The sequence below is a fragment of the Eptatretus burgeri genome, chromosome 2 (assembly GCF_056783735.1).
Source record: "Eptatretus burgeri isolate ZD-2024b chromosome 2, Ebu_testis_v1, whole genome shotgun sequence".
NCBI lineage: Eukaryota > Metazoa > Chordata > Myxini > Myxiniformes > Myxinidae > Eptatretus > Eptatretus burgeri.
Genome location: NC_140962.1, coordinates 159,482,136 through 159,507,069, shown reverse-complemented (window position 1 = coordinate 159,507,069; position 24,934 = coordinate 159,482,136). Strand labels below are relative to the sequence as shown.

The 24,934-nt window shown below is 42.9% G+C and overlaps 1 protein-coding gene across 1 annotated transcript in view; it reads right to left on the bottom strand.

Moving 5' to 3' along the window:
* LOC147033706 (nuclear pore membrane glycoprotein 210-like) overlaps positions 1–24,934 on the bottom strand; it is a 59,195-nt gene that overhangs the window by 9,881 nt on the left and 24,380 nt on the right. Inside the window, exons 15-30 of the mRNA XM_085851842.1 lie at positions 23,753–23,854; positions 23,015–23,143; positions 14,421–14,548; positions 11,715–11,850; positions 11,511–11,573; positions 10,499–10,678; positions 9,698–9,778; positions 9,336–9,467; positions 8,270–8,428; positions 8,069–8,160; positions 4,523–4,697; positions 3,866–4,041; positions 2,776–2,996; positions 1,931–2,067; positions 1,476–1,599; positions 1,201–1,344 (exon numbers count right to left, since the gene is read on the bottom strand). Coding sequence (XP_085707968.1) covers positions 1,201–1,344; positions 1,476–1,599; positions 1,931–2,067; positions 2,776–2,996; positions 3,866–4,041; positions 4,523–4,697; positions 8,069–8,160; positions 8,270–8,428; positions 9,336–9,467; positions 9,698–9,778; positions 10,499–10,678; positions 11,511–11,573; positions 11,715–11,850; positions 14,421–14,548; positions 23,015–23,143; positions 23,753–23,854 — 2,179 coding nt within the window. The remainder of the gene's footprint in view (positions 1–1,200; positions 1,345–1,475; positions 1,600–1,930; positions 2,068–2,775; positions 2,997–3,865; positions 4,042–4,522; positions 4,698–8,068; positions 8,161–8,269; positions 8,429–9,335; positions 9,468–9,697; positions 9,779–10,498; positions 10,679–11,510; positions 11,574–11,714; positions 11,851–14,420; positions 14,549–23,014; positions 23,144–23,752; positions 23,855–24,934) is intronic.

Sequence of the window (24,934 nt, the reverse complement as noted above, 5' to 3'; positions counted from 1 at the left end):
ACCTTTCTTCCCTCAATACGTCTCGCCGACATTTCCTCCTCAACCCGTCTCGCCGACCTTTCCTCCCTCATACCGTCTCGCCGACCTTTCCTCCCTCAAACCGTCTCGCCGACCTTTCTTCCCTCAATACTTCTCGCCGACCTTTCCTTCCTAAAACCGTCTCGCCGACCTTTCCTCCCTCAAACCGTCTCGCCGACCTTTCCTCCCTCAAACCGTCTCGCCAACCTTTCTTCCCTCAATACGTCTCACCGACCTTTCCTTCCTAAAACCATCTCGCCGACCTTTCTTCCCTCAATACGTCTCACCGACCTTTCCTTCCTAAAACCATCTCGCCGACCTTTCTTCCCTCAATACTTCTCGCCGACCTTTCCTTCCTAAAACCATCTCGCCGACCTTTCTTCCCTCAATACGTCTCGCCGACATTTCCTCCTCAACCCGTGATGCCGACCTTCCCTCCTTAAACTCGGGTCGCTGACCTTTTCTCCTCAACACGTCTTGCCGACCTTGCCTTCCTCAACCCGTTGTGTCAGCCCTTCCTCCTTTACTCGACCTGCCACCATCCCCCACCATCCCAGCCCCTATTTTACTTCTGCAATTTGATTTTTGCAATAATTGCTCAGTATGTCGCAAATCTCTCTTTCTGACTCGGCTTTCAAAAAAAGACATCAAAATGTTTAACGCTGACGATGTCACTTCGGGTCTGGTCACATGCTGGGGCTACATCATGGAGCGTACAAGTCCTTGCCACTGTGTGTGGTCAGCCGATGGCATCAATGTCCCTCCACTCTAAGATGCCAATGCATGTTGTCCACCCAGTGTTATTGAAATAGTCATATTTTATCATCATTAGAGATCTCATTGAGATAGCACGAAAGACTAGAATGGCACTCACGAGAGCACACACTTCTGCCAAGCTGAACAGTTGATGCTTTGCATCTCACTGATAGGCTGGATCTGCATCCGGACCTGAATCAAAATCTAATCGGCTTGTTCTTGTGACCTACTCAACTCATCTCCCAAATTTCGTCCGAATCCGGCCACCACTTTTTAAGATATCCTGCTCACAGACAGAAGGACAACAGAGAAACAAACGGGTGAAAACACAACCTACGTCGACTTTCGGTGGCAGAGGTAATGAAGGGTTAAGGAATGCAAGATCCATATTAATTATAAATGTTGGAGGTATCCATAATAACCTACCAGTGGTGGGGTTGAACGAGGCCTTGATGCTGAAAACATCTGTTGCAGGCGGTTCAGCCAAGTCGGCAAACCGGATGTGGCAGCACAGGGTGGGGGGCAAGGTGTGACGCTCCAACACAGCCCGCTGAGGGTCTGTACACTTACCTGGAAACAGCACACAAGAGCAAACGTGATGCAAGTCCACAAAATCTTGTCAACCAGGAAACTGTGCAGTTGGCTTGATGTCCCAGCCCCAAAAACCTATCACAGACTAAGAGCGAGAGGTTTTCACTCACCACCCAGGTTCATCTCTGTGTCGCCAACGATGATGGTGATGTGGGAAGGGATGGCTTGGGGGACATTAGTGAGCAATTCCACTGAAGAAAACGCGGTTATCCTCTGCACTGGAAGCACCACCACCTGTAAAGGCACAGGTATAAACATGCGTTAACTACTTTACCATTAATCTGTTGCTGCACAAAAAAAAAACAAAAAAAATCACACAACTCCATAAGCATCGAAATCCCTGTCAGCGCAGAGACTGCCTCACTTTCCCGGGTTATGGAGATGTAAACAAATAGGAATAATATAACAAGGGAGCAGTGGAGGAATGAAAATTCCAGAGTGAGATCGAGGGGCCGATCGAAACAGGGCACATTCTGCCATTTTGTGTACCGAGTATCTCGCCGTCCTCCAAGGAAGGATGACTTTTAGAAGTTTCATCAAAGTGAGGCACACTCAGCTAATTCACCTCACGGTAAGTGCGAAGCTTCCCAGATGTTCTGTAATGAACCATGGCTGAGCCAGGGCTCCGTGCCACGGCCACACCGCACTTCGAGTCGACCCAGAGAACCGCATCGTCTGACGAGTTCCACATGCCACGAGCACCTAACATGGGAGAGTTCTCATAAACAGCGAGTCATGTCTCCCTGAGCAATCGACAATGCCTCCATCTTGTGCATGTAGGAATAATACAGCAAACAGCGGTATTTAACGACTCCGTTATCTATTATTGTCTGTGTTTCACTGATTTCCTTTACTCTACAGGGTCGAGGCTCATGGAAGAGCAAGGTAAAAATGATGGTGGGACAAACATCAAGTGAATGAAGTAACAGGAAGAGAGGATATTGAGGAGGGGAGAAAACATCAAAACTATCAAGCAAGATGGTTAGGTTGGGGAGGGTTAATGGGGGTAATAAACATCATGGTTCAGAATAGGGGAATGACACGAGATGGCGGTGCACTGCTTGCTTGACGTCCTGGAGGGAAGAGTGAGACAGAAGAGCGATTTGCCCAAGCAGGTTAGAGATCACTCAATATGTTACAATCATTCATAGTGCGGACCAGTCTCAAATGTCTGGCCTCGTATAAGAGCAGTACAAAAGAAGAGGAAATATTAATTAAATTCAATGAAAACTCAAACCACAAAATTGGAAATGATAAAGATGGTGCACGATGGGCCATTCGAGAAACGGTCACAAACTTGCGGGTCCTTCATGAACACGTGATTTGTAACAGTGTGGAAGGCTCGTGTAGGAGCTCGTGCAGATATGACGCGAAGAACGGACATCCATGAAATATGGGGTAAGAACCCACCATCGGGTGAAAGGAGCAGCGAGTCGAGGCAAATCACATCTCCCTGGGTCATGGTGTCCAGCATTTCAGGGCCTATCGCATGTCCCACAGGGACCGGGACGTAATCGGTCAGGCCCGACGTCATGGAGTCTTCGACGCACAGCAGTGTGAGTCCCACACCAACGGCTCTCACCGTGAAAGTACCGTTTGTGGATCCACGATTGATTTGTAACAAATCATCTCTGAGCGCAAGAAAAAAAAAATGGAAGAAGCATTTTGTATTTCTATATGAAGGGAATAAGGACAGAAAATGGTGAAGAATATAATCTGTTCAGAGAGATGAGGTTCAGAAATTATAGAAAATGGAAGGAAACACGTTAGGCAGAAACTGTGGTGGAAGAAGAACAACAATGGGGAGAGATGGTGGGGAGGCGGGGGGGGCTACATAAGTTAGAACGGGGTGACAAGAGAGCAGGTGAGAATGTGGTGAGGGGAGAAGTGACAGTTGGGATAAGTGTGGGGTGGGTGGGGGGGGGTTGAAAATGCCATTCTGGAATGGGGTGGACAGCACAGCACAGGACAGGGGTGAGGGGAGAGGTGATAGTTGAGAAAAGGAGCAAAGTGGGGTAAAAGGTAGCAGTTTGGGGGGGGGCACCAGACATAGGTAAAGGGGGGCACGTTTGTAAACGGGAAAAGGGTGGGTTTCGGAAAAAAAAAAACATTGGTCAAGATGGTATGAGGAAAAAGGGGGTGGCAGACAATGGACGGAAATGAGGGGATGAGACAGTACGCAGCAAAGAGGGGACGGGTGAGTCTACATATGAGGAGGAAAAGAGGTGGGGGGAGGGGGGTCTTCGGAAGTGGGGAAAAAGGGGGTGAGACAGCATGGGGAAAAAGGAGGCAGCAGACAGATGGAAAAGGGAGGACGGGTGAGACAGCATGCAGTAAGGGGGATCAATACAGGAATAGGGTATTACACAGAATGCATTGTAATGAGGAAGTAGCTCATGAAGGAGGATGTGCATTGAAGACAGAGAAAGGGGAGTTTGAAAGAGGGCATGGTTTTCCTTCTCAGCGTTTCCACGCAATCCTTCCCATAAATGGCTCTTACCGGTTACAGGCCGTTTGTAGGGATACGGATGCCACGTGGAAACGGTCACCCATGTTATCGTGGAAATCCACAGTGAGTGGGATCTCTGCTCCTAAAGGGAAAAATTCCAGGGGCTCGTTGGTGGCCGTGTGTAGGACGGACCCGAGTCGAACCCGTATGAAGGCCACAGGAGCAACCTACAAAGGAAAGGGAGATCAGGAGTCCAACCTCGTTATCTCTCGGTAGCACAGACCACGAGGCTCAACAGCTCAAAATCCAGTGCTGAGGAAACTACTGGAAAGTTAATGATCCAGGATTTTCACTGTACTATTTCCAGATACCGGTAATACAAAAACATTCGTAATGGACAAAACACAGAGCTGGAGTCGAGTCTCAAGGCCCAATGGTTGTAACTCAATCCTAATTTTCCATTGTCCAGCACAAACCTGACAAGATGGCAATGGACTTCAAAAACAGGAGTTGGGAAAGTGCAATTTTACCGCCCTGGAGAAAAAAGGTGAAGACGACGTTTTGGGCATGACCCTTCATCAGAGCAAGCGAATGAAGTGTAGGTCAGAGTGCAGGGGATGAGGGGTGGAGGGGGGGAGGGGTGTCTCCGACTCCAGCAGGACAATCTCGACAAGGCAAGAGGACAATGAAGATGCGAAGGTCTCTGACCTGGATCCCCAAAATCGTGGTTTGTTTGAGGCCGTAGTGCTCCTGTGCGGTGACGTGGAGTGTTGCTAGTCCTGTCGTTGGTCCTGCAGATATTTCCCCACCATCGCTCACCGTCACACCGGACACGTTGTCAGACGTTTCAAGCAGCCTGTAGCTCATTATCGCACGGCCGTCCCTGTCACGGACACATACATAATTTGCAATTTTCCAATTCCAGCAGTTATAGGCAAACACACATGAAGTGGTTTATCTACTGGGCTCATGGAAGAACCACACAAAATCTAGGCTCATAGAAGAGTCAGGTGAAGGAAGGGAGAAGGCAGCACTGTCATTGGGACAACAGGTAGACACAATTAATGGAAGAGAGAAAGAGAGAAAGAGAGAAAGAGATATTAACATGCAAATAAATGGGGTGGGTTAATGGGGGTATAAATGATTGAGAATATTAACGGCATGTGACCTGCCATGGTGGTACACTGACAACTTGAAGACCTGAAGGGAAGAGTGGGAATGATCTCGCTGAAGCAGGAAGTTTCACAAGCAAAAGAGAGAACCAAAGCAGGGCAGGTGAGCACAGTAAGCACAAACTGAATTTTTTTCACAACTTGGATTGACCTGTTGGTGTTTCCACATGAACCCCTGGATCATGACACAGGGAACCCAGGCTCAAATCTCATTTACCACATGTGTTTTGTCCATCATCCCCAAATGTCATTGGAGTTCATGTGAAAGTATGTTGGTGTCCACCAATGTCCATTTCCTGTACGTGATGTATGTACAAGCATGAAGTGATGCTGTGTCCTGTACGTCATGCATGCACAAGCTCCTCCATGAGACGTAGATCAATGTAGAATTAAAAGAAGGTTGTTACTGGACCAACACTTGCGTCATGGTCACGGAGGAGCCGTCATGGTCATGGAGGAGTTGTCATGGTCACGGAGGAGCCGTCATGGTCACGGAGGAGCCATCATGGATTTGATCGGAATTTTTTGAATCGGAGGTCTCGGCAAATGCATGCGACACCCCAGAATTAGAGAAAATTACACAAGACATTTTGGTTCATCACTGTATAACGACCAAAGCGTAGACCTGACTCGCTGGTAAAGTCATGGATAAACCACGAACTGCAATGAAGCCCCGAGCAGATCACTAAACACAAGCGTTCATTTGCCGAAAGTGAAGCACAGTGTGGTTAGCAGTTATTTCCACTCACCATTTATGGTGAGTCTAATCGAGAGACAAATGCATAATCATTGAGACAACGAGGTGGAGCTTGCTGTGGATTGGAGATGGTTTGGTTCGGTCCGGGACATGACGCACACGTCACAGCATTTGATGGAGGCCGAGAGGCAGAACGCTTTTCGTTAAAAATCGCTGATCATTGATTGTTGAGTCTTCAAGGCATCATCGATTTTTGTAGTCTCAATTCCCAACTAATCCCAGGATCTTAACTGCACGAATCCCGATTTTCGGGTCGAGGTAGTTCTCAGCGATGCAATCCGCAAGTTCTCCAATCTTTCACAAGATCACCTCAACCCCGATCAAGGATGAACACTTTGCTGATGGTTCTTCTTCCTCTTTGGGTTTGTCTCATGGTAGAAAAGGACCTCTGGAACATGATGAGTCATGGGTTTAGATGAGCATGCTAAGCAGACTATGTTGTTGAAAGTGTGAGACAAGTAGCACACTCCCTACTGGGCCTCTCTGATGTTGCAATAAACTCATGCACCTCGAAATTTGTCTTGAGGAGGAAAAGGGGAGCTTCCTTTGTGTGTGTGATAGGGTTCGGCGATATATCGATAAAATGTTTCATATCAATATACCGGTATTGTAATTCTGAATATACCGGTATACTGAAAAGAAAAAAAAAATCATATGAAAGAAAACCCTGGTATATCAACAACAAATCAAACAAAGGTGTTTACAATGTTTGAATCCCGTACATGATTTAAAAAGCTTGGATGTACTCGGCGTCTCGACTCAACATGGAACAGGAGCAGTGGAACGTATGACGTCAAAAAGTACCAGGAAGTATGTACAGTACATTTGAACTTTTAACCCTCCGCTTCCAAGCACCCGTACAACAAATTGGTTTTTCTTTGCTCTCGTGGCTGGTTTTAAAGCAATTGCCAATTAGTTATCTATACTAATAAAAGGCAGTGTGTGTGTGTGTGTGTATGTCGTTGATTGGTATCTACATACGCGGGTTTCAGAATGTGGAATGGAGTCCTCCCATGGGGGTTCAAAGTATCCCCCTTCATTTTGTTAAGGGGTCACGTGATTCATGGACCAAGATGTGAAGTTTTCTGTTCTCAAAGTTTTGTGCCGAGGGCTCTCTTCAGGATCGTTACGAAACCACGGACAGATCCAACTGTAGTTAGTTTGTAGTAATATTCCCAGGGATGGTTTTTAATATCTCTGTGAGGTTCTTCGTCATCAGTCCTGTAGCTCCAGCTATCACTGGTACAACTTTGGCATTCTTCAGCTTCCAGGATCTTTTCACTTCATTCTTGAGGTCTTGGTATTTGGTCATTTTCTTGATTTCTGCATAGTTTATTCCAAAACAACTGGTATGAACACCTCAATTAGTAATGCCTTCTTCTCTCTCTTTTTTTTTTGCACTGAAATATATCTGGTCGCAATGCTTTGTTTTCGATGTTCACATCCGATGGCATCATTAGGTATGGAAGCAACAACAGCGTGAAAGCGGTACCTGTGTGAAAGCGACGCCGCTTTGATTATACTGGTACAGCGTTCCATGATCGCCATACCCATACAGTGATAGCGATGGTTCTTGATTCTCGACCTGTGCCACTACCAATACTGATCTCGCTTGAAACCAAAATCATTTTTAATGGAAGTTGAAGTTAGAAATAAAATAACTGTTCTCATTCTCATCAAGGGTGGGGGGGGGGAGCGCTGTATGGGAATACTTTGAAAAATTACCGTGTGTCAATGATGTGTATGCCATATATGAATACATAATGCAACATTGGGCCATTGCACATTTTTGGAGCCTGCATAAAAAAATTATTTCAAAATAATATCGATATACCAGTATATACCAGTGTGACCCCACTGGAATATCGATATCAAAAATACCAGAGCAGAGCAGCACATCCTTTATGACGTCATTAAAAATATCACCTTACACCTCTCTGCAGATGCACAATCGGGATGAATTCAAAGCCAAAGTATGAATAAACCACAGGTTCCTTTTCCGATTCATGTTCCAAATATACCATTTCATTGAAATGAAGTTGTTCCTCGATCATAAACTGACGTTTGGAGACAGACAAAGTGAATCAATTGCTTCACCATATATGTAAAAAAAAAAAAAAATTCTGGAAATGGCTTGACCATTCAGGAAACTTAAAAATCCCAGGAAATGTGGAGCTTTCTCACACCTGCAGTTGCTAGTCGGGCTGGGAATCAAATCCAGATTCGACAGATCGCAGGTGAGTGCCTTATCAACTCATGTGAACTCACTTCCTGCATGAAAATTAACATGTTCGGGGTGGTTTTAAACAATTAGAAGGAGCCCACCTGTTGGTGTGCAAGTCCAGGTGAGATATCGGTGACATGAGGACCTTTTCGGCACTCGATGGTACATTCAGCAACTGCAGGCTCTCAAACACCTTCATGGCAAACACAAACACCTCAAATGGCACACTCAATTCCAAACACTACTCATCCCAAACTGTGCAGCATGGCCCTCTTTCTCCCCTGGGCAGCAAACCGACCAACCTGGATGTGGATTTCGTCGACGAGCTCCGTTTCCCTTCCGTCCATCTGTCCGCTGCCTGGCTGTTCGGCCCGCACGGCCACACGCAACATGGCACGGCCCGCAGACACGGCCCGAATCATCACGGCGAAGCGTGCGGTTGGTGAAGGCTCAACCAAGGCCTGTGGGTCCATTGCATAAACTCTATTTATGTTTTATACAGAAACAAACATTCAAAGTTGGCTTGTCTGGCTGTCTGAGCACTTGGTTCATGGTGATGGGATTCCAGATTCAATTCCTGTACACCATGTTAATTTGTCCATCGTCCTCTAAAGTTCGTGTAATGGATGGAAGACTACAATGATGTCTCCCAATATCATTGTCATGCGAGCGATTTATTTACATCAATCTCTGTGAACTCTCAATGCAAAGTTCCGGTTAACATCGAACGCCGCTCATACAGGACTCACACACAACACAACGGCTCATGGTTAGCAAGCCTGCTCCAGGCAACCCATCCTCATGGCAACTCGTATCTCTACAGATGAAATAAGGTTGAGGGAACATTTAATTTTTCATAGTGTGTTAATTGAAGGTAAATTTTTGATTCAGGATTAGTTTAATTTCAATAATCTAAAGGTAAACCACGATAATCACGTACTCTCCTCTTTGTTCCCCAAAGCACGCATCACCCGTCGATGACTGTATATCTATATATATATATATATATATATATATATATATATATATATATATATATATATATATATATATATATATATCTGACAAGGACAACGGATATGGGACATCGATAGGAATGTATGTCAGACTCGGTGGCACAATGGCTAGACCATCTGGTCTGAGTCTGGGAGGTGGATGGTTCGAACCCCAGATGAGTCATAACCAAAGACTTTAAAAATGGTTTGTGCTACTTCCTTGCCCGATGTTGAGCATTTAAATGAATGGAGAAAGGACAAACAACCAAAGGTTGGCAACACCAGCACAGACTTTGATGGGCCGAAGAGTTTTCTCCTGCAATGGAGTGCCTTGAAGGTGAACACGTATCATTATAAAACGAATGTGACTCACCTCAACGTGACGGGAGTGCACTTCGATAGTGTCCTTCTTGATGGTGCTCCAATGGAAGGTCAATGGGGGGTCAGCACTGGCCAGGGAGAAGGGTGTCTGTCCATTTCCAATTCCAGTCACAAACACTGGCATCTGGAGTCAGCAGAGAGAGAGAGAGACAGACAGACAGACAGACAGACAGACAGACAGACAGACAGAGAGAGATAGAGAAAGAGAGAGAGAGAGTCATCGTGCAATCATGAACTCATTTCATGTGCTGAACCTATTGGTTGGAGTGTAAGCTGGTTATTAATGGGATAAAGAAGATTGGAATCACAATGGAATGCTCAGTCCAAGACTTTATCCGGCCCTCATAGCCTCACCTGAGTTCCAGTTTTCATGCGGGAGAGCGGCGAGTGAATCTTTATTCCTGTTAACCTCACGACCTCCACAATCACCATATCCTGAAAAACAATGGGAGAGGTAATTATCACAAATAAACAAATAAATGTGCAGATGAGTTAATTAATTATTATGTATGAACAATACTGTAAAGATACAATAACTGCTCATTCCTGTCCATTCATCTGCTCGTTCCCGAACGTTCCACCCGATTCCTCTTAACATTGCTCTTCTTCAGGTGTTTTGTACTGCACTGTGTTGTGTTGTGTATTTAGAATCAGAATTAAAAAAACAAACCTCTCCACTTCCTTTTGTTTAAAACTCAAAGTAATAGTGAAAGGGCATCCAAAGAAAAGCATTTGAACCTCCTCATCCAACCATAAATATCCCAACCTCCTCCAGGGAGAACAAATTTATCCTCATCCAATCACAAACACTCTGACCTCGTTCAGGTCCAAAATCATGAAGAGGTGTCGATTTCATCAGGATTCAAGAAACGTCCATCATTTTCATCATTTGGAAACATTCACTCGATGTTCAAACCTTCATACCCAACTCTCATCATTAAAGAGTGGTGAGCGGTTCGGCCTGTTCGTTATTCCCATCCGAGTACTCGGATCATGATGGGAAAGTACAATGAGGTTTCCCAATGTCCTTTCCATGCATGTGAAACATGTACGAGCTCCTTTATGGGTGCGACAGACAATAACAATCCTTCAAGGACACAAAAGAAATAATTATTAAAAAAAAAACTGTATTGGGGAAGGGATCGGGGATAACACCTCTGACAAGATGACGGGATGGCCAGAGTCCGTGTCCATCACCTCGATCATTCCTCGGAGCTCCGTCGTACCTGGGGATTTTGCTGCCACAAGTCCAACACCATCAACGTGCGCCACAGTGTGGTTTGCCAGCGAGAAGCTTAGGCTCGACTGTGGCTGGGGCCCACCTTCAGACATTATCTGGTTAAAGTAAGGAAGCATCAGCTGTGATTGTGCCATCATCACAACAACCTTAATGATAATCATTTATCGAGAAATCACAAGTTGGCCATGTTTCAAAGTTGGCCTCCAAAGCCAGCTACTGACTGGGCATCCTCTGTCAAACAAAATCCTTCCTTGGCACACCTAAACGCCGATCCACCGAAGAGAACTTCATCCACAGCTTGATGGGGGTACTGCTCTCACCTCTGGGCTGGCTCCCCTGCCTCACATCTTACCCAGCTTGATGCCATGGAAACCAAGGCCTTCAACATTATTGGAATCTCCTGGGATGAAGCTGAGTCTATTTTGTATTTTCTGGTCTTGCACCCTCTATTCTTTCCATGCTTTGTCTCCCCCCCCCCCCGCCCCAGGTTCCTGCAGGGTTCACAAGGTCCACCCATCAACCCCTTTCTGGTGAAGCTACCTAAATCCAGGATCACTGCTCATCTTCACTCATTCGTTCCTCGTTTTTCCCCATCTGTGGAACCTCCTTCCACATTCTCTTCAATCTCATTCTTCCCTCCAGGTCTTTAAGACAGCTGTTCAACACCGTCTTAGATCGACTCCGATCCAAAACCATTGTCTTTTCTTCTAACTTTTCAAACCACCATCCCCCACCTCCCCAAATTTCCAGTTTTTCCCTCCTGAGAGGTTGCTTCTGCATCCATCTCGTCCACTTCCTGCATTCTCTCCGACCAATCATCCCTACTATACCCACATCCCTTAAATAATAAAAAAAACAAAAAACTTGACATGTGATCAAATTAATCATGTGACCATCTCACAAGTCAAACACTCAAATGTCACATACCTGAAGTGTGCCACCTACAATCAGGGTGATTGTGCGGGGGGAGAGTCTGAAAGGTGGAAAGACCTGGGGTGCACAAGTGAAGCTCAGGCATCAGACATTATGGCCGGTTGTTACAAGCGAACCAAAGAGACGGCACTTCAACAGCAAACAACACTGAACTGGACGATACATTAAGAGGCCAAAAAGCCAGGATCGCTCACTCACCTGGATTGCTTTAGGTGTGGACGTGTGGCGACGTCCCGATCCTCCAGAAGCTGACGCAGAGAGACTAGTCTGTCCCACATTGAGACCACGTGCTAGGAAGCTCGCCGTGACCTCATCGGGAGATTTTTCAAGTGCGCTGTGAGGAACAACAACTTTGTCCGTTTAGAAAACAGTAAAACGCGCCGGGTGCAGGTGACAATGAAATGAGCAAGTAAGATGGTTGGGTTAGAAAAGGTGAACGGGAGTATTAAACATCATGGGTCAGGAGTGGAGAGGACAAGAGATGGTGGTGCTTGCTTAAAGTGCTGGAAGGAAGAGCGAGAAAGAACAGACTCTGGAAGGTGATGATTCCAAACACAGGAGAAGTGAGGAATAAAAGAGTTGAGGTGTGCAATCAGCCTGGATTTTGGAAGATTAACCGCGTGGTTATCGTGGTTGCATGGCTGCGTTGAGCTGCTGAAGTGCCCTCCGGAGTGAGGGAAGTTCCTCAGGGCATGGTGAAAGGGCACAAGGTCGCAGAAGAAGGGCACGAGAGTGGAGGAAGCGCACGAGGGTGTTAAAGCACATGATAGAGTAGAGGAAGATCAAGAGGGAGTGGAGGAAGAGCAAGCAAGCCGAGGAGCATATTTACATGAGTGCGAGCATGCTGAGGGTCAAACTGAGTGGCAATAGTTTGTTGGGAAACGTATTTACTCTTTTTGTGAGCTGTTAATAAACACCACTTTAATGTATGAATGAAAACAGGGAGGAGTGGGACAAAAGAAGGGGGGAAATGAGTAGGAGTGGGGGAGGGAGCAAGAGAAGTGGGGATTGAAGGATGTGGAGGGAGGGATAAGTTGCTGTGAGTTGGGTGGGGAGAGGAGCTGAACGTGGAGGGAGAAAATGAGAGAAGAGCAAGTGGAGGAGTGGTGTGTGTGTGTCCGTCCGTGCATGCGCGCATGTGTAGATAAGACTGAAGTGATGCAGATCAGACCAGATCATCCCAAACTGATCAAGATGGTACTATCTCTGCCAGACAGCGGCTCAGAATGAAGTCCGGTTAGGTAGTGTAAATGTGGGATGAATTTGGAGGCGAGAGGGATTGAGGTGGTTTGGAAGTGTTGTGTGTGCAGGAGACCAAATGGAAAGTGGACAGGGTGAGGTGGTTGGTCAAAGGGTTCAAGCTGTTGCATGCGGGAGAGAGGGGGGGATGGAAGAAGTCATGGCGTGGGAATAATAGTAATGGAGGAAACCTGCAAGCAGGTGGTCAGTGGAAGGAAGAGGGATGGATAGTGATGGTATGGATGGTGATACAGAGACAAATGTGTGTGTTGTGTCGGTTTATGTGACACAGACGAGGAGAATCAGGAGTTCAAAGATATACTGGAGAGGATGATGGGAATGGTTGAGCTGGAGGTGATGCTGTGCATTGCAGGAGACTTCACCATGCATGTGGGAGTAGAGGAGCCGGGTCAAGAGGAATGTGTTGGTACATTTGGCGAGGGAACGATGAATAGAGAGCGTTGAGAGTTGGTGGCGAGGAATGGGATGGCCACAGCTGGTTCATTCTTTCAGAAGTGGGAAAGCTACAAGATTACTTACCGGAGCGGAGAGCATAGAACGGACCTGGATTTGTTGGTAACGAGGAAGCAAAAGTTGTGGAGAATCAAGGACTGTAAGGCTGTGGCAAAAGAGCATGTCACGACTCAGCATAAGCTTGTGGTGTTTGTCGTATGTTTGAAGAGGAGGGAAACTTAAGAGCAGGAGTCAGAAGATGATAAGGTGTGGGAAGTGCAGGGACAACATCACTGTGGAGTACAAGGAGAAGATGAAGGTCAGGTCTGAGGAACTCGGCGAAGAAGCCGAAGGTTTGGAGTAGTGGAAGAAGTACGGAGAGGTGTTTAGGGGAATTGCAGAAGTTCTGTGTGGAAGGATGGCAGGGAAGCATACATCGTTTCGGAAGAGAAACCAGGTATTATGGACAGGTATTATGGAGATTGCAAAAGGTCAAAAATATTGGTGGATCATCCTGTGAGAGAAGGGGAAGGAGGAGATGAGGAGCAGTAGGAGTGTGGGATTGGACATGCAGCAGGGAGAGTGGGATGCTCGGTGGTGGGAGTGGGAGCAGGAAGAGCAGCGTGGCGAGTCGGAGTGAGAAGTGCATCTTGGGGAGGGGGGAGCGTGACATTCGGCAGGGGGAGTGGAAATGGGAGCAAGATGCATGGCGAGAAATGTGAAAGGCCAAAAAGGCCTTTCATGGAGAACACCCGCAATAAAATAAACCTTTTGATGGGCCACGTGCCAGTCTTGAGAAAATGAGGTTCAGTTTCTAGCTGAGGCCTTGGGAGTTAGGTCTTGTCAAACAGAGAGTTTGATAAGACAATACACATCAAAACGTTACGGGTGGGTTCAAATGGGTTCAAAACACAATTACCAACACAGGAGTGAAACGACCACAGAAAAAAAACAGAACAGATGCAGTGTGGAATTGTTAATTTTGATGAACTTCAACAACAACGGTAAAACCCAACGGTTCAGCAAGCTCAGAACTGGAAGAGGATGGTAAATGATCCCCCGGGTGAAACGCCGCCACTCAAAACCTCACGTTAAAAAATCCCTTTCCAAATCTTACATCTTATGTTTCAGTTATGATTCGCTCGGTTTTGGTCACGTCTTCCTCCTGTACCCCCAATCACCCCTCTACCCATCCCGGCAAAGATGTCTCACTCGAGAGAGATGAAATTCGACGAGGCTGTGAGTGTCAGTCCCATTGATTCATGGAAGTATGACAAAAACGGCTGCCACGTCGAGTCCAACACTCGTACGGACACTGGAACAGTCTTCCCGATCTCCACCTGGGAAGCACAGGTCACAAGATAACAACAGTCAAAGGCAATAATGTTTTTGTGGATGTATAAAATTCAGCTTCCAAAGCAAACCAATGCCTGTGTGTGTTTAACATATGCAGGAGAACAACCGTGAGAAGGAAACATCTTTAGATTCATCGATGATTTATTGGTAATTCATGATGGGTTTGTATTTGATCAGCTTCGTGATGACATGTATCAAAATTAACTCAAATTTAAAAAGGAAAACCAAACTCTGTGCACTTCAGTTTCATTTTTAGAATCACAAATCGATAACAATAATAATAATAATAATAATAATAATAATAATAATAATAATAAATATCACACAAAATTATTTGCTAAACGAGATGCTTTTCCATTCCACATTGTACGAACGCCATTCTTAGGTTCCAGAGGTACGTGGGGTGGTCGTGTTTGTTGGTGGACGTGCTATATTTTGATGTAAGATGTGCATGAATTTATGTATTATCGTACAATAGAATGTGCGATGGGAGTTGTAACGATGTGATAATACATTAAATGCTCCAGCGGGTAAAGTTTGATTTTGATCGGTTGACCGACTGCCTGGATCCACCGTTTGGAGAGGTTCTGTGCTCAAAGGATCAGAAACTCGAAGAAGAACGGTGCCCAGCTGATGATCCGTGCAGTCGGGAAACCATTCGATTGTTTACAGGTTAAGGGTCTTATTTAGGTCAGGGAACTACGTTTTGAGGTTTACAATTTAAATAAAGTTGAATATGGGATGTTGTGATCATTTACAACAATCCTTTAAATTATATTATATTTTAGGAAGAGCCAGTACTGAACAATTAAAAATGGGGGCAATACCCCTGGGCGCTCACCTGGTGGAATAATGATACTGAGGAGGAAGCCAACGTGGGGCAGAATCGGCAAAATGTACCAATGAACCAAAGTTACAGCAAACACCTATTTTGGGGGGCAACCCCAACCTCCACTAAATCCCCTTCGACCCTGATTTTTTAAATAGCGTGAACAAACTTTTAAATAGCGTGTACCATCACGGGTGAATGAAGGTTGTGGTCAAGTTTCCTCAAAATTGTGTGTGTGGTTTTCGAGAAGAAAGCAAATACCTCAAAATGGTATTCCCGAAAACGTGTTATAGGGGCAATATTATCATGAAAAATGGGGGTTATAATACAAATGGGGGAAGATGTCATCCTCTGAAGGATGAAGACTTACATTAAAACCTCTAAAAAGCAGTAAACAATGTATAAATAAAACATATAACAAATAAAAACATTACAAGGAATTACTTTTTAAGAAGTGTTGTCATGATTGGGGTTGGATACAGTACATATTGCTTGTGGCAGGCTTTTCCAAGAGTGACAGGCTGTCCAGTTGAGAATGAAGGCTCAGAAGATGAAATGGAGGCCGATCCACTTGGGATTTTTTGAAGAACTTCTAATGGAGACTTCAGTGGCTGCCTTCATTTTCTGTTTGTCGACCTCCTTGTAACATTCAAGGACATTCTCCATCTCCCTACGCACCTTGGAACTTCTCATGCAGTCGGGATCATGTTCATCACGAACGACTCGCTCAGAATGACATGCCGCAGTAAAAGCGTCCGCATTGAGTGATCGATTCGCTCAAAATGACATATCACGGTTGTTGCTGTCGTTGAATTAAATCCACGCTGTAGCAAAAACGAGTCATCAGAACACACGTTATAGGAAGGTTAGCTGTTACATATTTTGAGGGTGCACCCCCCAGAAGACCCTCCGAGACCCCAATATTTTAAATGTTGTGAGCAAACTTTAGTGCATCACGGGCGATAAAGGTGGTAATCAAGTTTCATCGGAATTGTGTGTGTAGTTCCTGAGAAGAAAGCAAATGCAAATTTGGGGGGGGGGGGGCAACTCCCCCATAGACCCCTTTGACCCGGATTTTTTTTTAATGGTGTGAACAAACTTTGGTACATCAGGGTGATGAAGGTTGTGGTCAAGTTTCATCGAAATTGTGTGTGTAGTTTCAGAAAAGAAAGCAAAAATTAGGGTGAAACCCCCTTACAACCCCTTACCTCCAATATTTTTTAATGTTGTGAACAATCATGAGCAGTGAAGCATGATGAGCATCATGAGTGAAAACAATCATCAGCATCATGAGCAGTGAAGGTTGTGGTCAAGTTTCATTGGAATTATGTGTCGTTTCTGAGAAGAAAGCAAATACCTCTTGGGGGGGGGGCAAACCTCCCGCACACTCGTTACGTAGACCCCCTCACACCCCAATTTTTTTAATGCCATGAACACAATTTGTGGTAAAGTTTCATAAAAAATTCATGTATAGTTTCAGAGGAGAAGTTAAAAGCATTTGTGAACGGATGGACGACGCGCCATCCCATAAGCTCCCCGGAACGACGTTCCAGGTGAGCTAATAAAAACTGTCGTGTGTGTGTGTGTGTGTGTGTGTGTGTGTGTGTGTGTGTGTGTGTGTGTGTGTGTTGTGTCCCTCCTCACGGTGCATGTGTACATGGTTCATGGAGGTGTGCGCACAATAGATTCCAGCAATAAACCCAAATCACGTCAAACATCCATCAATAAACCTAAATCACATCACACTTTCACCGATAAACCTAAATCACATCACACTTTCACCGATAAACCTAAATCACATCACACTTTCACCGATAAACCCAAATCACATCACACTTTCACCAATAAACCTAAATCACATCACACTTTCACTGATAAACCCAAATCACGTCACACTTTCACCGATAAACCCAAATCACATCACACTTTCACTTATAAACCTAAATCACGTCACACTTTCACTAATAAACCTAAATCACATCACACTTTGACTAATAAACCTAAATCACATCACACTTTCACTAATAAACCAAAATCACATCACACTTTCACTAATAAACCTAAATCACATCACACTTTTACTAATAAACCGAAATCACATCACACTTTGACTAATAAACCTAAATCACATCACACTTTCACAAATAAACCCAAATCACGTCACACTTTCACCGATAAACCCAAATCACATCACACTTTCACTAATAAACCTAAATCACGTCACACTTTTACTAATAAACCTAAATCACATCACACTTTCACTAATAAACCTAAATCACATCACACTTTCACGAATAAACCAAAATCACATCACACTTTGACTAATAAACTTAAATCACATCACACTTTCAATAATAAACCCAAATCAGATCACACTTTCACTAATAAACCTAAATCACATCACACTTTCACTAATAAACCTAAATCACATCACACTTTGACTAATAAACCTAAATCACATCACACTTTCACTAATAAACCAAAATCACATCACACTTTCACTAATAAACCAAAATCACATCACACTTTCACTAATAAACCAAAAATCACATCACACTTTCACTAATAAACCTAAATCACATCACACTTTCACCAATAAACCTAAATCACATCACACTTTTACTAATAAACCTAAATCACATCACACTTTGACTAATAAACCCAAATCACGTCACACTTTCACCGATAAACCCAAATCAAGTCACACTTTCACCGATAAACCAAAATCACATCACACTTTCACTAATAAACCTAAATCACGTCACACTTTTACAAATAAACCTAAATCACATCACACTTTCACTAATAAACCTAAATCACATCACACTTTGACTAATAAACCAAAATCACATCACACTTTGACTAATAAACCTAAATCGCATCACACTTTCACTAATAAACCCAAATCACATCACACTTTCACCAATAAACCTAAATCACATCACACTTTCACTAATAAACCTAAATCACATCACACTTTCACTAATAAACCCAAATCACATCACACTTTCACCAATAAACCTAAATCACATCACACTTTCACCGATAAACCCAAATCACGTCACACTTTCACCGATAAACCCAAATCACGTCACACTTTCACTAATAAACCTAAATCACATCACACTTTCACTAATAAACCTAAATCACATCACACTTTGACTAATAAACCAAAATCACTTCACACTTTCACTAATAAACCAAAATCACATCACACTTTAACTAATAAACCAAAATCACATCACACTTTCACTAATAAACCTAAATCACATCACACTTTCACTAATAAACCTAAATCACATCACACTTTCACTAATAAACCCAAATCACATCACACTTTCACCAATAAACCTAAATCACATCACACTTTCACTAATAAACCCAAATCACATCACACTTTCACCAATAAACCCAAATCACATCACACTTTCACCAATAAACCAAATCGCATCACACTTTCACTGATAAACCTAAATCACATCACACTTTCACTAATAAACCTAAATCACATCACACTTTCACTAATAAACCTAAATCACGTCACACTTTCACCAATAAACCAAATCGCATCACACTTTCACCAATAAACCCAAATTACATCACACTTTCATCGATAAACCCAAATCACATCACACTTTCACCGATAAACCCAAATCACATCACACTTTCACCGATAAACCCAAATCACATCACACTTTCACTGATAAACCCAAATCACATCACACTTTCACCGATAAACCTAAATCACGTCACACTTTCACCAATAAACCTAAATCACATCACACTTTCACTAATAAACCTAAATCACATCACACTTTCACCGATAAACCCAAATCACGTCACACTTTCACCAATAAACCAAATCGCATCACACTTTCACCAATAAACCCAAATTACATCACACTTTCATCGATACACCCAAATCACATCACACTTTCACCGATAAACCCAAATCACATCACACTTTCACCGATAAACCTAAATCACGTCACACTTTCACTGATAAACCTAAATCATGTCACACTTTCACCGATAAACCTAAATCACATCACACTTTCACTAATAAACCTAAATCACATCACACTTTCACTCATTAACCTAAATCACATCACATTTTCACTAATAAACCTAAATCACATCACACTTTCACTAATAAACCTAAATCACATCACACTTTCACCAATAAACCTAAATCACATCACACTTTCACTCATTAACCTAAATCACATCACACTTTCACCAATAAACCTAAATCACATCACACTTTCACTAATAAACCTAAATCACATCACACTTTCACTAATAAACCTAAATCACATCACACTTTCACTAATAAACCCAAATCACATCACACTTTCACCAATAAACCTAAATCACATCACACTTTCACCAATAAACCCAAATCACGTCACACTTTCACCAATAAACCAAATCACATCACACTTTCACCAATAAACCCAAATCACATCACACTTTCACCGATAAACCCAAATCACATCACACTTTCATCGATAAACCCAAATCACATCACACTTTCACCGATAAACCTAAATCACGTCACACTTTCACCGATAAACCTAAATCACGTCACACTTTCACCGATAAACCTAAATCACATCACACTTTCACCGATAAACCTAAATCACGTCACACTTTCACCGATAAACCTAAATCACATCACACTTTCACCGATAAACCTAAATCACATCACACTTTCACCGATAAACCTAAATCACGTCACACTTTCACCGATAAACCCAAATCACATCACACTTTCACCGATAAACCCAAATCACATCACACTTTCACCGATAAACCCAAATCACATCACACTTTCACCGATAAACCTAAATCACGTCACACTTTCACCGATAAACCTAAATCACGTCACACTTTCACCGATAAACCTAAATCACATCACACTTTCACTAATAAACCTAAATCACATCACACTTTCACTAATAAACCTAAATCACATCACACTTTCACTAATAAACCCAAATCACATCACACTTTCACCGATAAACCCAAATCACATCACACTTTTACCAATAAACCCAAATCACGTCACACTTTCATCGATAAACCCAAATCACGTCACACTTTCACTAATAAACCAAAATCACATCACACTTTGACTAATAAACCTAAATCACATCACACTTTCACTAATAAACCCAAATCACATCACACTTTGACTAATAAACCTAAATCACATCACACTTTCACTATTAAACCCAAATCACATGACACTTTCACCAATAAACCTAAATCACATCACACTTTCACCGATAAACCCAAATCACGTCACACTTTCACCGATAAACCCAAATCACGTCACACTTTCACCAATAAACCAAATCGCATCACACTTTCACCAATAAACCCAAATTACATCACACTTTCATCGATAAACCCAAATCACATCACACTTTCACCGATAAACCCAAATCACATCACACTTTCACCGATAAACCCAAATCACATCACACTTTCACTGATAAACCCAAATCACATCACACTTTCACCGATAAACCTAAATCACGTCACACTTTCACCGATAAACCTAAATCATGTCACACTTTCACCGATAAACCTAAATCACATCACACTTTCACTAATAAACCTAAATCACATCACACTTTCACTCATTAACCTAAATCACATCACATTTTCTCTAATAAACCTAAATCACATCACACTTTCACTAATAAACCTAAATCACATCACACTTTCACCAATAAACCTAAATCACATCACACTTTCACTCATTAACCTAAATCACATCACACTTTCACTCATTAACCTAAATCACATCACACTTTCACCAATAAACCTAAATCACATCACACTTTCACTAATAAACCTAAATCACATCACACTTTCACTAATAAACCTAAATCACATCACACTTTCACTAATAAACCCAAATCACATCACACTTTCACCAATAAACCTAAATCACATCACACTTTCACCAATAAACCCAAATCACGTCACACTTTCACCAATAAACCAAATCACATCACACTTTCACCAATAAACCCAAATCACATCACACTTTCACCGATAAACCCAAATCACATCACACTTTCATCGATAAACCCAAATCACATCACACTTTCACCGATAAACCCAAATCACATCACACTTTCACCGATAAACCTAAATCACGTCACACTTTCACCGATAAACCTAAATCACGTCACACTTTCACCGATAAACCTAAATCACATCACACTTTCACTAATAAACCTAAATCACATCACACTTTCACTAATAAACCCAAATCACATCACACTTTCACCAATAAACCAAATCACATCACACTTTCACTAATAAACCCAAATCACGTCACACTTTCACCAATAAACCAAATCACATCACACTTTCACCAATAAACCCAAATCACATCACACTTTCACCGATAAACCCAAATCACATCACACTTTCATCGATAAACCCAAATCACATCACACTTTCACCGATAAACCCAAATCACATCACACTTTCACCGATAAACCTAAATCACGTCACACTTTCACCGATAAACCTAAATCACGTCACACTTTCACCGATAAACCTAAATCACATCACACTTTCACTAATAAACCTAAATCACATCACACTTTCACTAATAAACCCAAATCACATCACACTTTCACCAATAAACCTAAATCACATCACACTTTCACCGATAAACCCAAATCACATCACACTTTCACCGATAAACCCAAATCACGTCACACTTTCATCGATAAACCCAAATCACGTCACACTTTCACTGATAAACCAAAATCACATCACACTTTGACTAATAAACCTAAATCACATCACACTTTCACTAATAAACCCAAATCACATCACACTTTGACTAATAAACCTAAATCACATCACACTTTCACTAATAAACCCAAATCACATGACACTTTCACCAATAAACCTAAATCACATCACACTTTCACTAATAAACCTAAATCACATCACACTTTCACTAATAAACCCAAATCACATCACACTTTCACCAATAAACCTAAATCACATCACACTTTCACCGATAAACCCAAATCACGTCACACTTTCACCGATAAACCCAAATCACGTCACACTTTCACCAATAAACCAAATCGCATCACACTTTCACCAATAAACCCAAATTACATCACACTTTCACCAATAAACCCAAATTACATCACACTTTCACCAATAAACCTAAATCACATCACACTTTCACCGATAAACCCAAATTACATCACACTTTCACTCATTAACCTAAATCACATCACATTTTCACCAATAAACCTAAATCACATCACACTTTCACCGATAAACCGAAATCACATCACACTTTCACTAATAAACCTAAATCACATCACACTTTCACTAATAAACCTAAATCACATCACACTTTCACTAATAAACCTAAATCACATCACACTTTCACTAATAAACCTAAATCACATCACACTTTCACTAATAAACCTAAATCACATCACACTTTCACTAATAAACCTAAATCACATCACACTTTCACCAATAAACCCAAATCACATCACACTTTCACTAATAAACCCAAATCATCACTTGCCACCTCAGAGGAAAGCCTTGCATGACCACGCACCTTGTCAATAGTCTGGATGTCGAAGCCGTGAACGTCAGACACGCGGACATGAGCTCGTGTGGGCGCAGGGAAGGCAAGACAAAGGTCGTACACAAACAGGGTCGTAACCCCGGACTGGAGTGGAGATATCTGAAGGCAGGAGGAAATATGAGATTAAATCATTCAAACATAAGAACTATTGTTGCAATTACTAGCAGAGTACCTGCCCTCCAGGCAATGTTGTTCCAAGCATGAAAAACATGCTTCTGATACATCCCTTTATTTGGGTGATGCACAGGCAACAGGCTGCTGTTAACCCTGTTAACCCCATTTTTTTGCTTAACCACGATCGCTTCCACGCTTATCGGCTCCAACCTTTCGATATTGGATGATCCTTTTAACAGTCGCCGAGGTCATTTTACACTGAACGGAAAACTTAAAGGGAGGGCATGGCGATTGAATATGACACTTCCGAAGACGTATGATTTTTTTTCAGACTACAATTAGGGGTGTCACCAGGCCAGCTGTCCACCCAATGGGTATAGAGTGGACATACATACATACATACGCTCCATTATATGTATGTCACAGTGCTATGCTCATCCAAATTATTCTCATTCGAGCCCTTTTCACTGGTCAGTTTGTAATATTTACAAATCAACGTTGCACAAATGAAGGCAGAAGGAAAAACGAACATGGATCGATGGACATGTACAAGAGCTCAATGTAAGATGTAGACATGTTTTGTGTAAGGGCAACCTGCACTTCATTGACAGCCTCCAGGTGGGTGATGTCAACTAGTCCCCCAACGCTGCTGTTGATGTGGAAGAACCCGGATCCCTCACGCAGAAATAAACTCATCTGGGCACAGGTGGGAGTGAGTAAGGTCGAAGGTCACACCAAATGCCCTCAATTCAAAAACACCAAAAAATGTTGGATGAATGTGAAGTGGTACAGGGAGAAGAGGAGAACATGAATCAACAAGCGAGGAGATCAGGTAACGGAAGTGTGCTCCACAGAGTAGAGCACAGAGGCAATGAACCAGACTAGACGAAAGTTTGCATTTGGGAAGTCACAAAGGAGGACTCAACCTGTCTCGATTTTGATTATTAAAACAAATCGTCACAAGCAAGACTGTAGAGAGGTCTCTTACATTTAGATACAAACACTGTGGATATCTAAGGTATGGAAATTTAAACTTTGATCACATTCACAAACGAGATGGTATTCATAGAACACTTACCCCGTACACTCTTGACAAGGACTTGGTGCGAGCAGGGGCAGGTGGGGTAACTACCCCAGGGCTCGGACTGAATCGAGCCCCATAATTATTCCTTCAATTTTATGTTTCATATAATAATTGTTTGCGATGAAAGAACACCAGGGGGTTGTGTCTCCCTGCAAGCGACTCAGGGTGAATCCTCGGCACGCCATTGCCATGCACAGTAACAACCTACCTCTTAAAATAAACTGTGGGAATGATTTAAATAATCACAATTGTGGTAAATGATGCAATGACAGAAATGAACACAAGAGTGTAGGCCACACCCCATCCAGATAAAGTGCGTTAAACAAATCTGCATATTCTGAGGGAAATGTGGACAAATTATAATTTGAAAATTTTCAATGTATATTCAATATCAAATGGTCATGTGACATGTGGTAAAGTTTTAATTTCCTTCGGTTTTCATTGCATGCTCTTAACAAAGTGCAGACTCGTACGTACGTGACCGATTGTTTTAACCCCGTTTTCCCCTTCACGAATGTGGGCTAACAAGTCCTTTCGTCGGTCTCCGACCAAAAGGCCTAGGCACAAGGTCTTTGCTCCCTCATCTGACACGTTGATGTTGCTGCCCTCTCTGTTTCCCACTTACTCCCTCTGCTCTTTCAGCTCCTCACCCTTTCCCAGCCTCCTCTCCCCCAGCACGCCCATGTTATTCA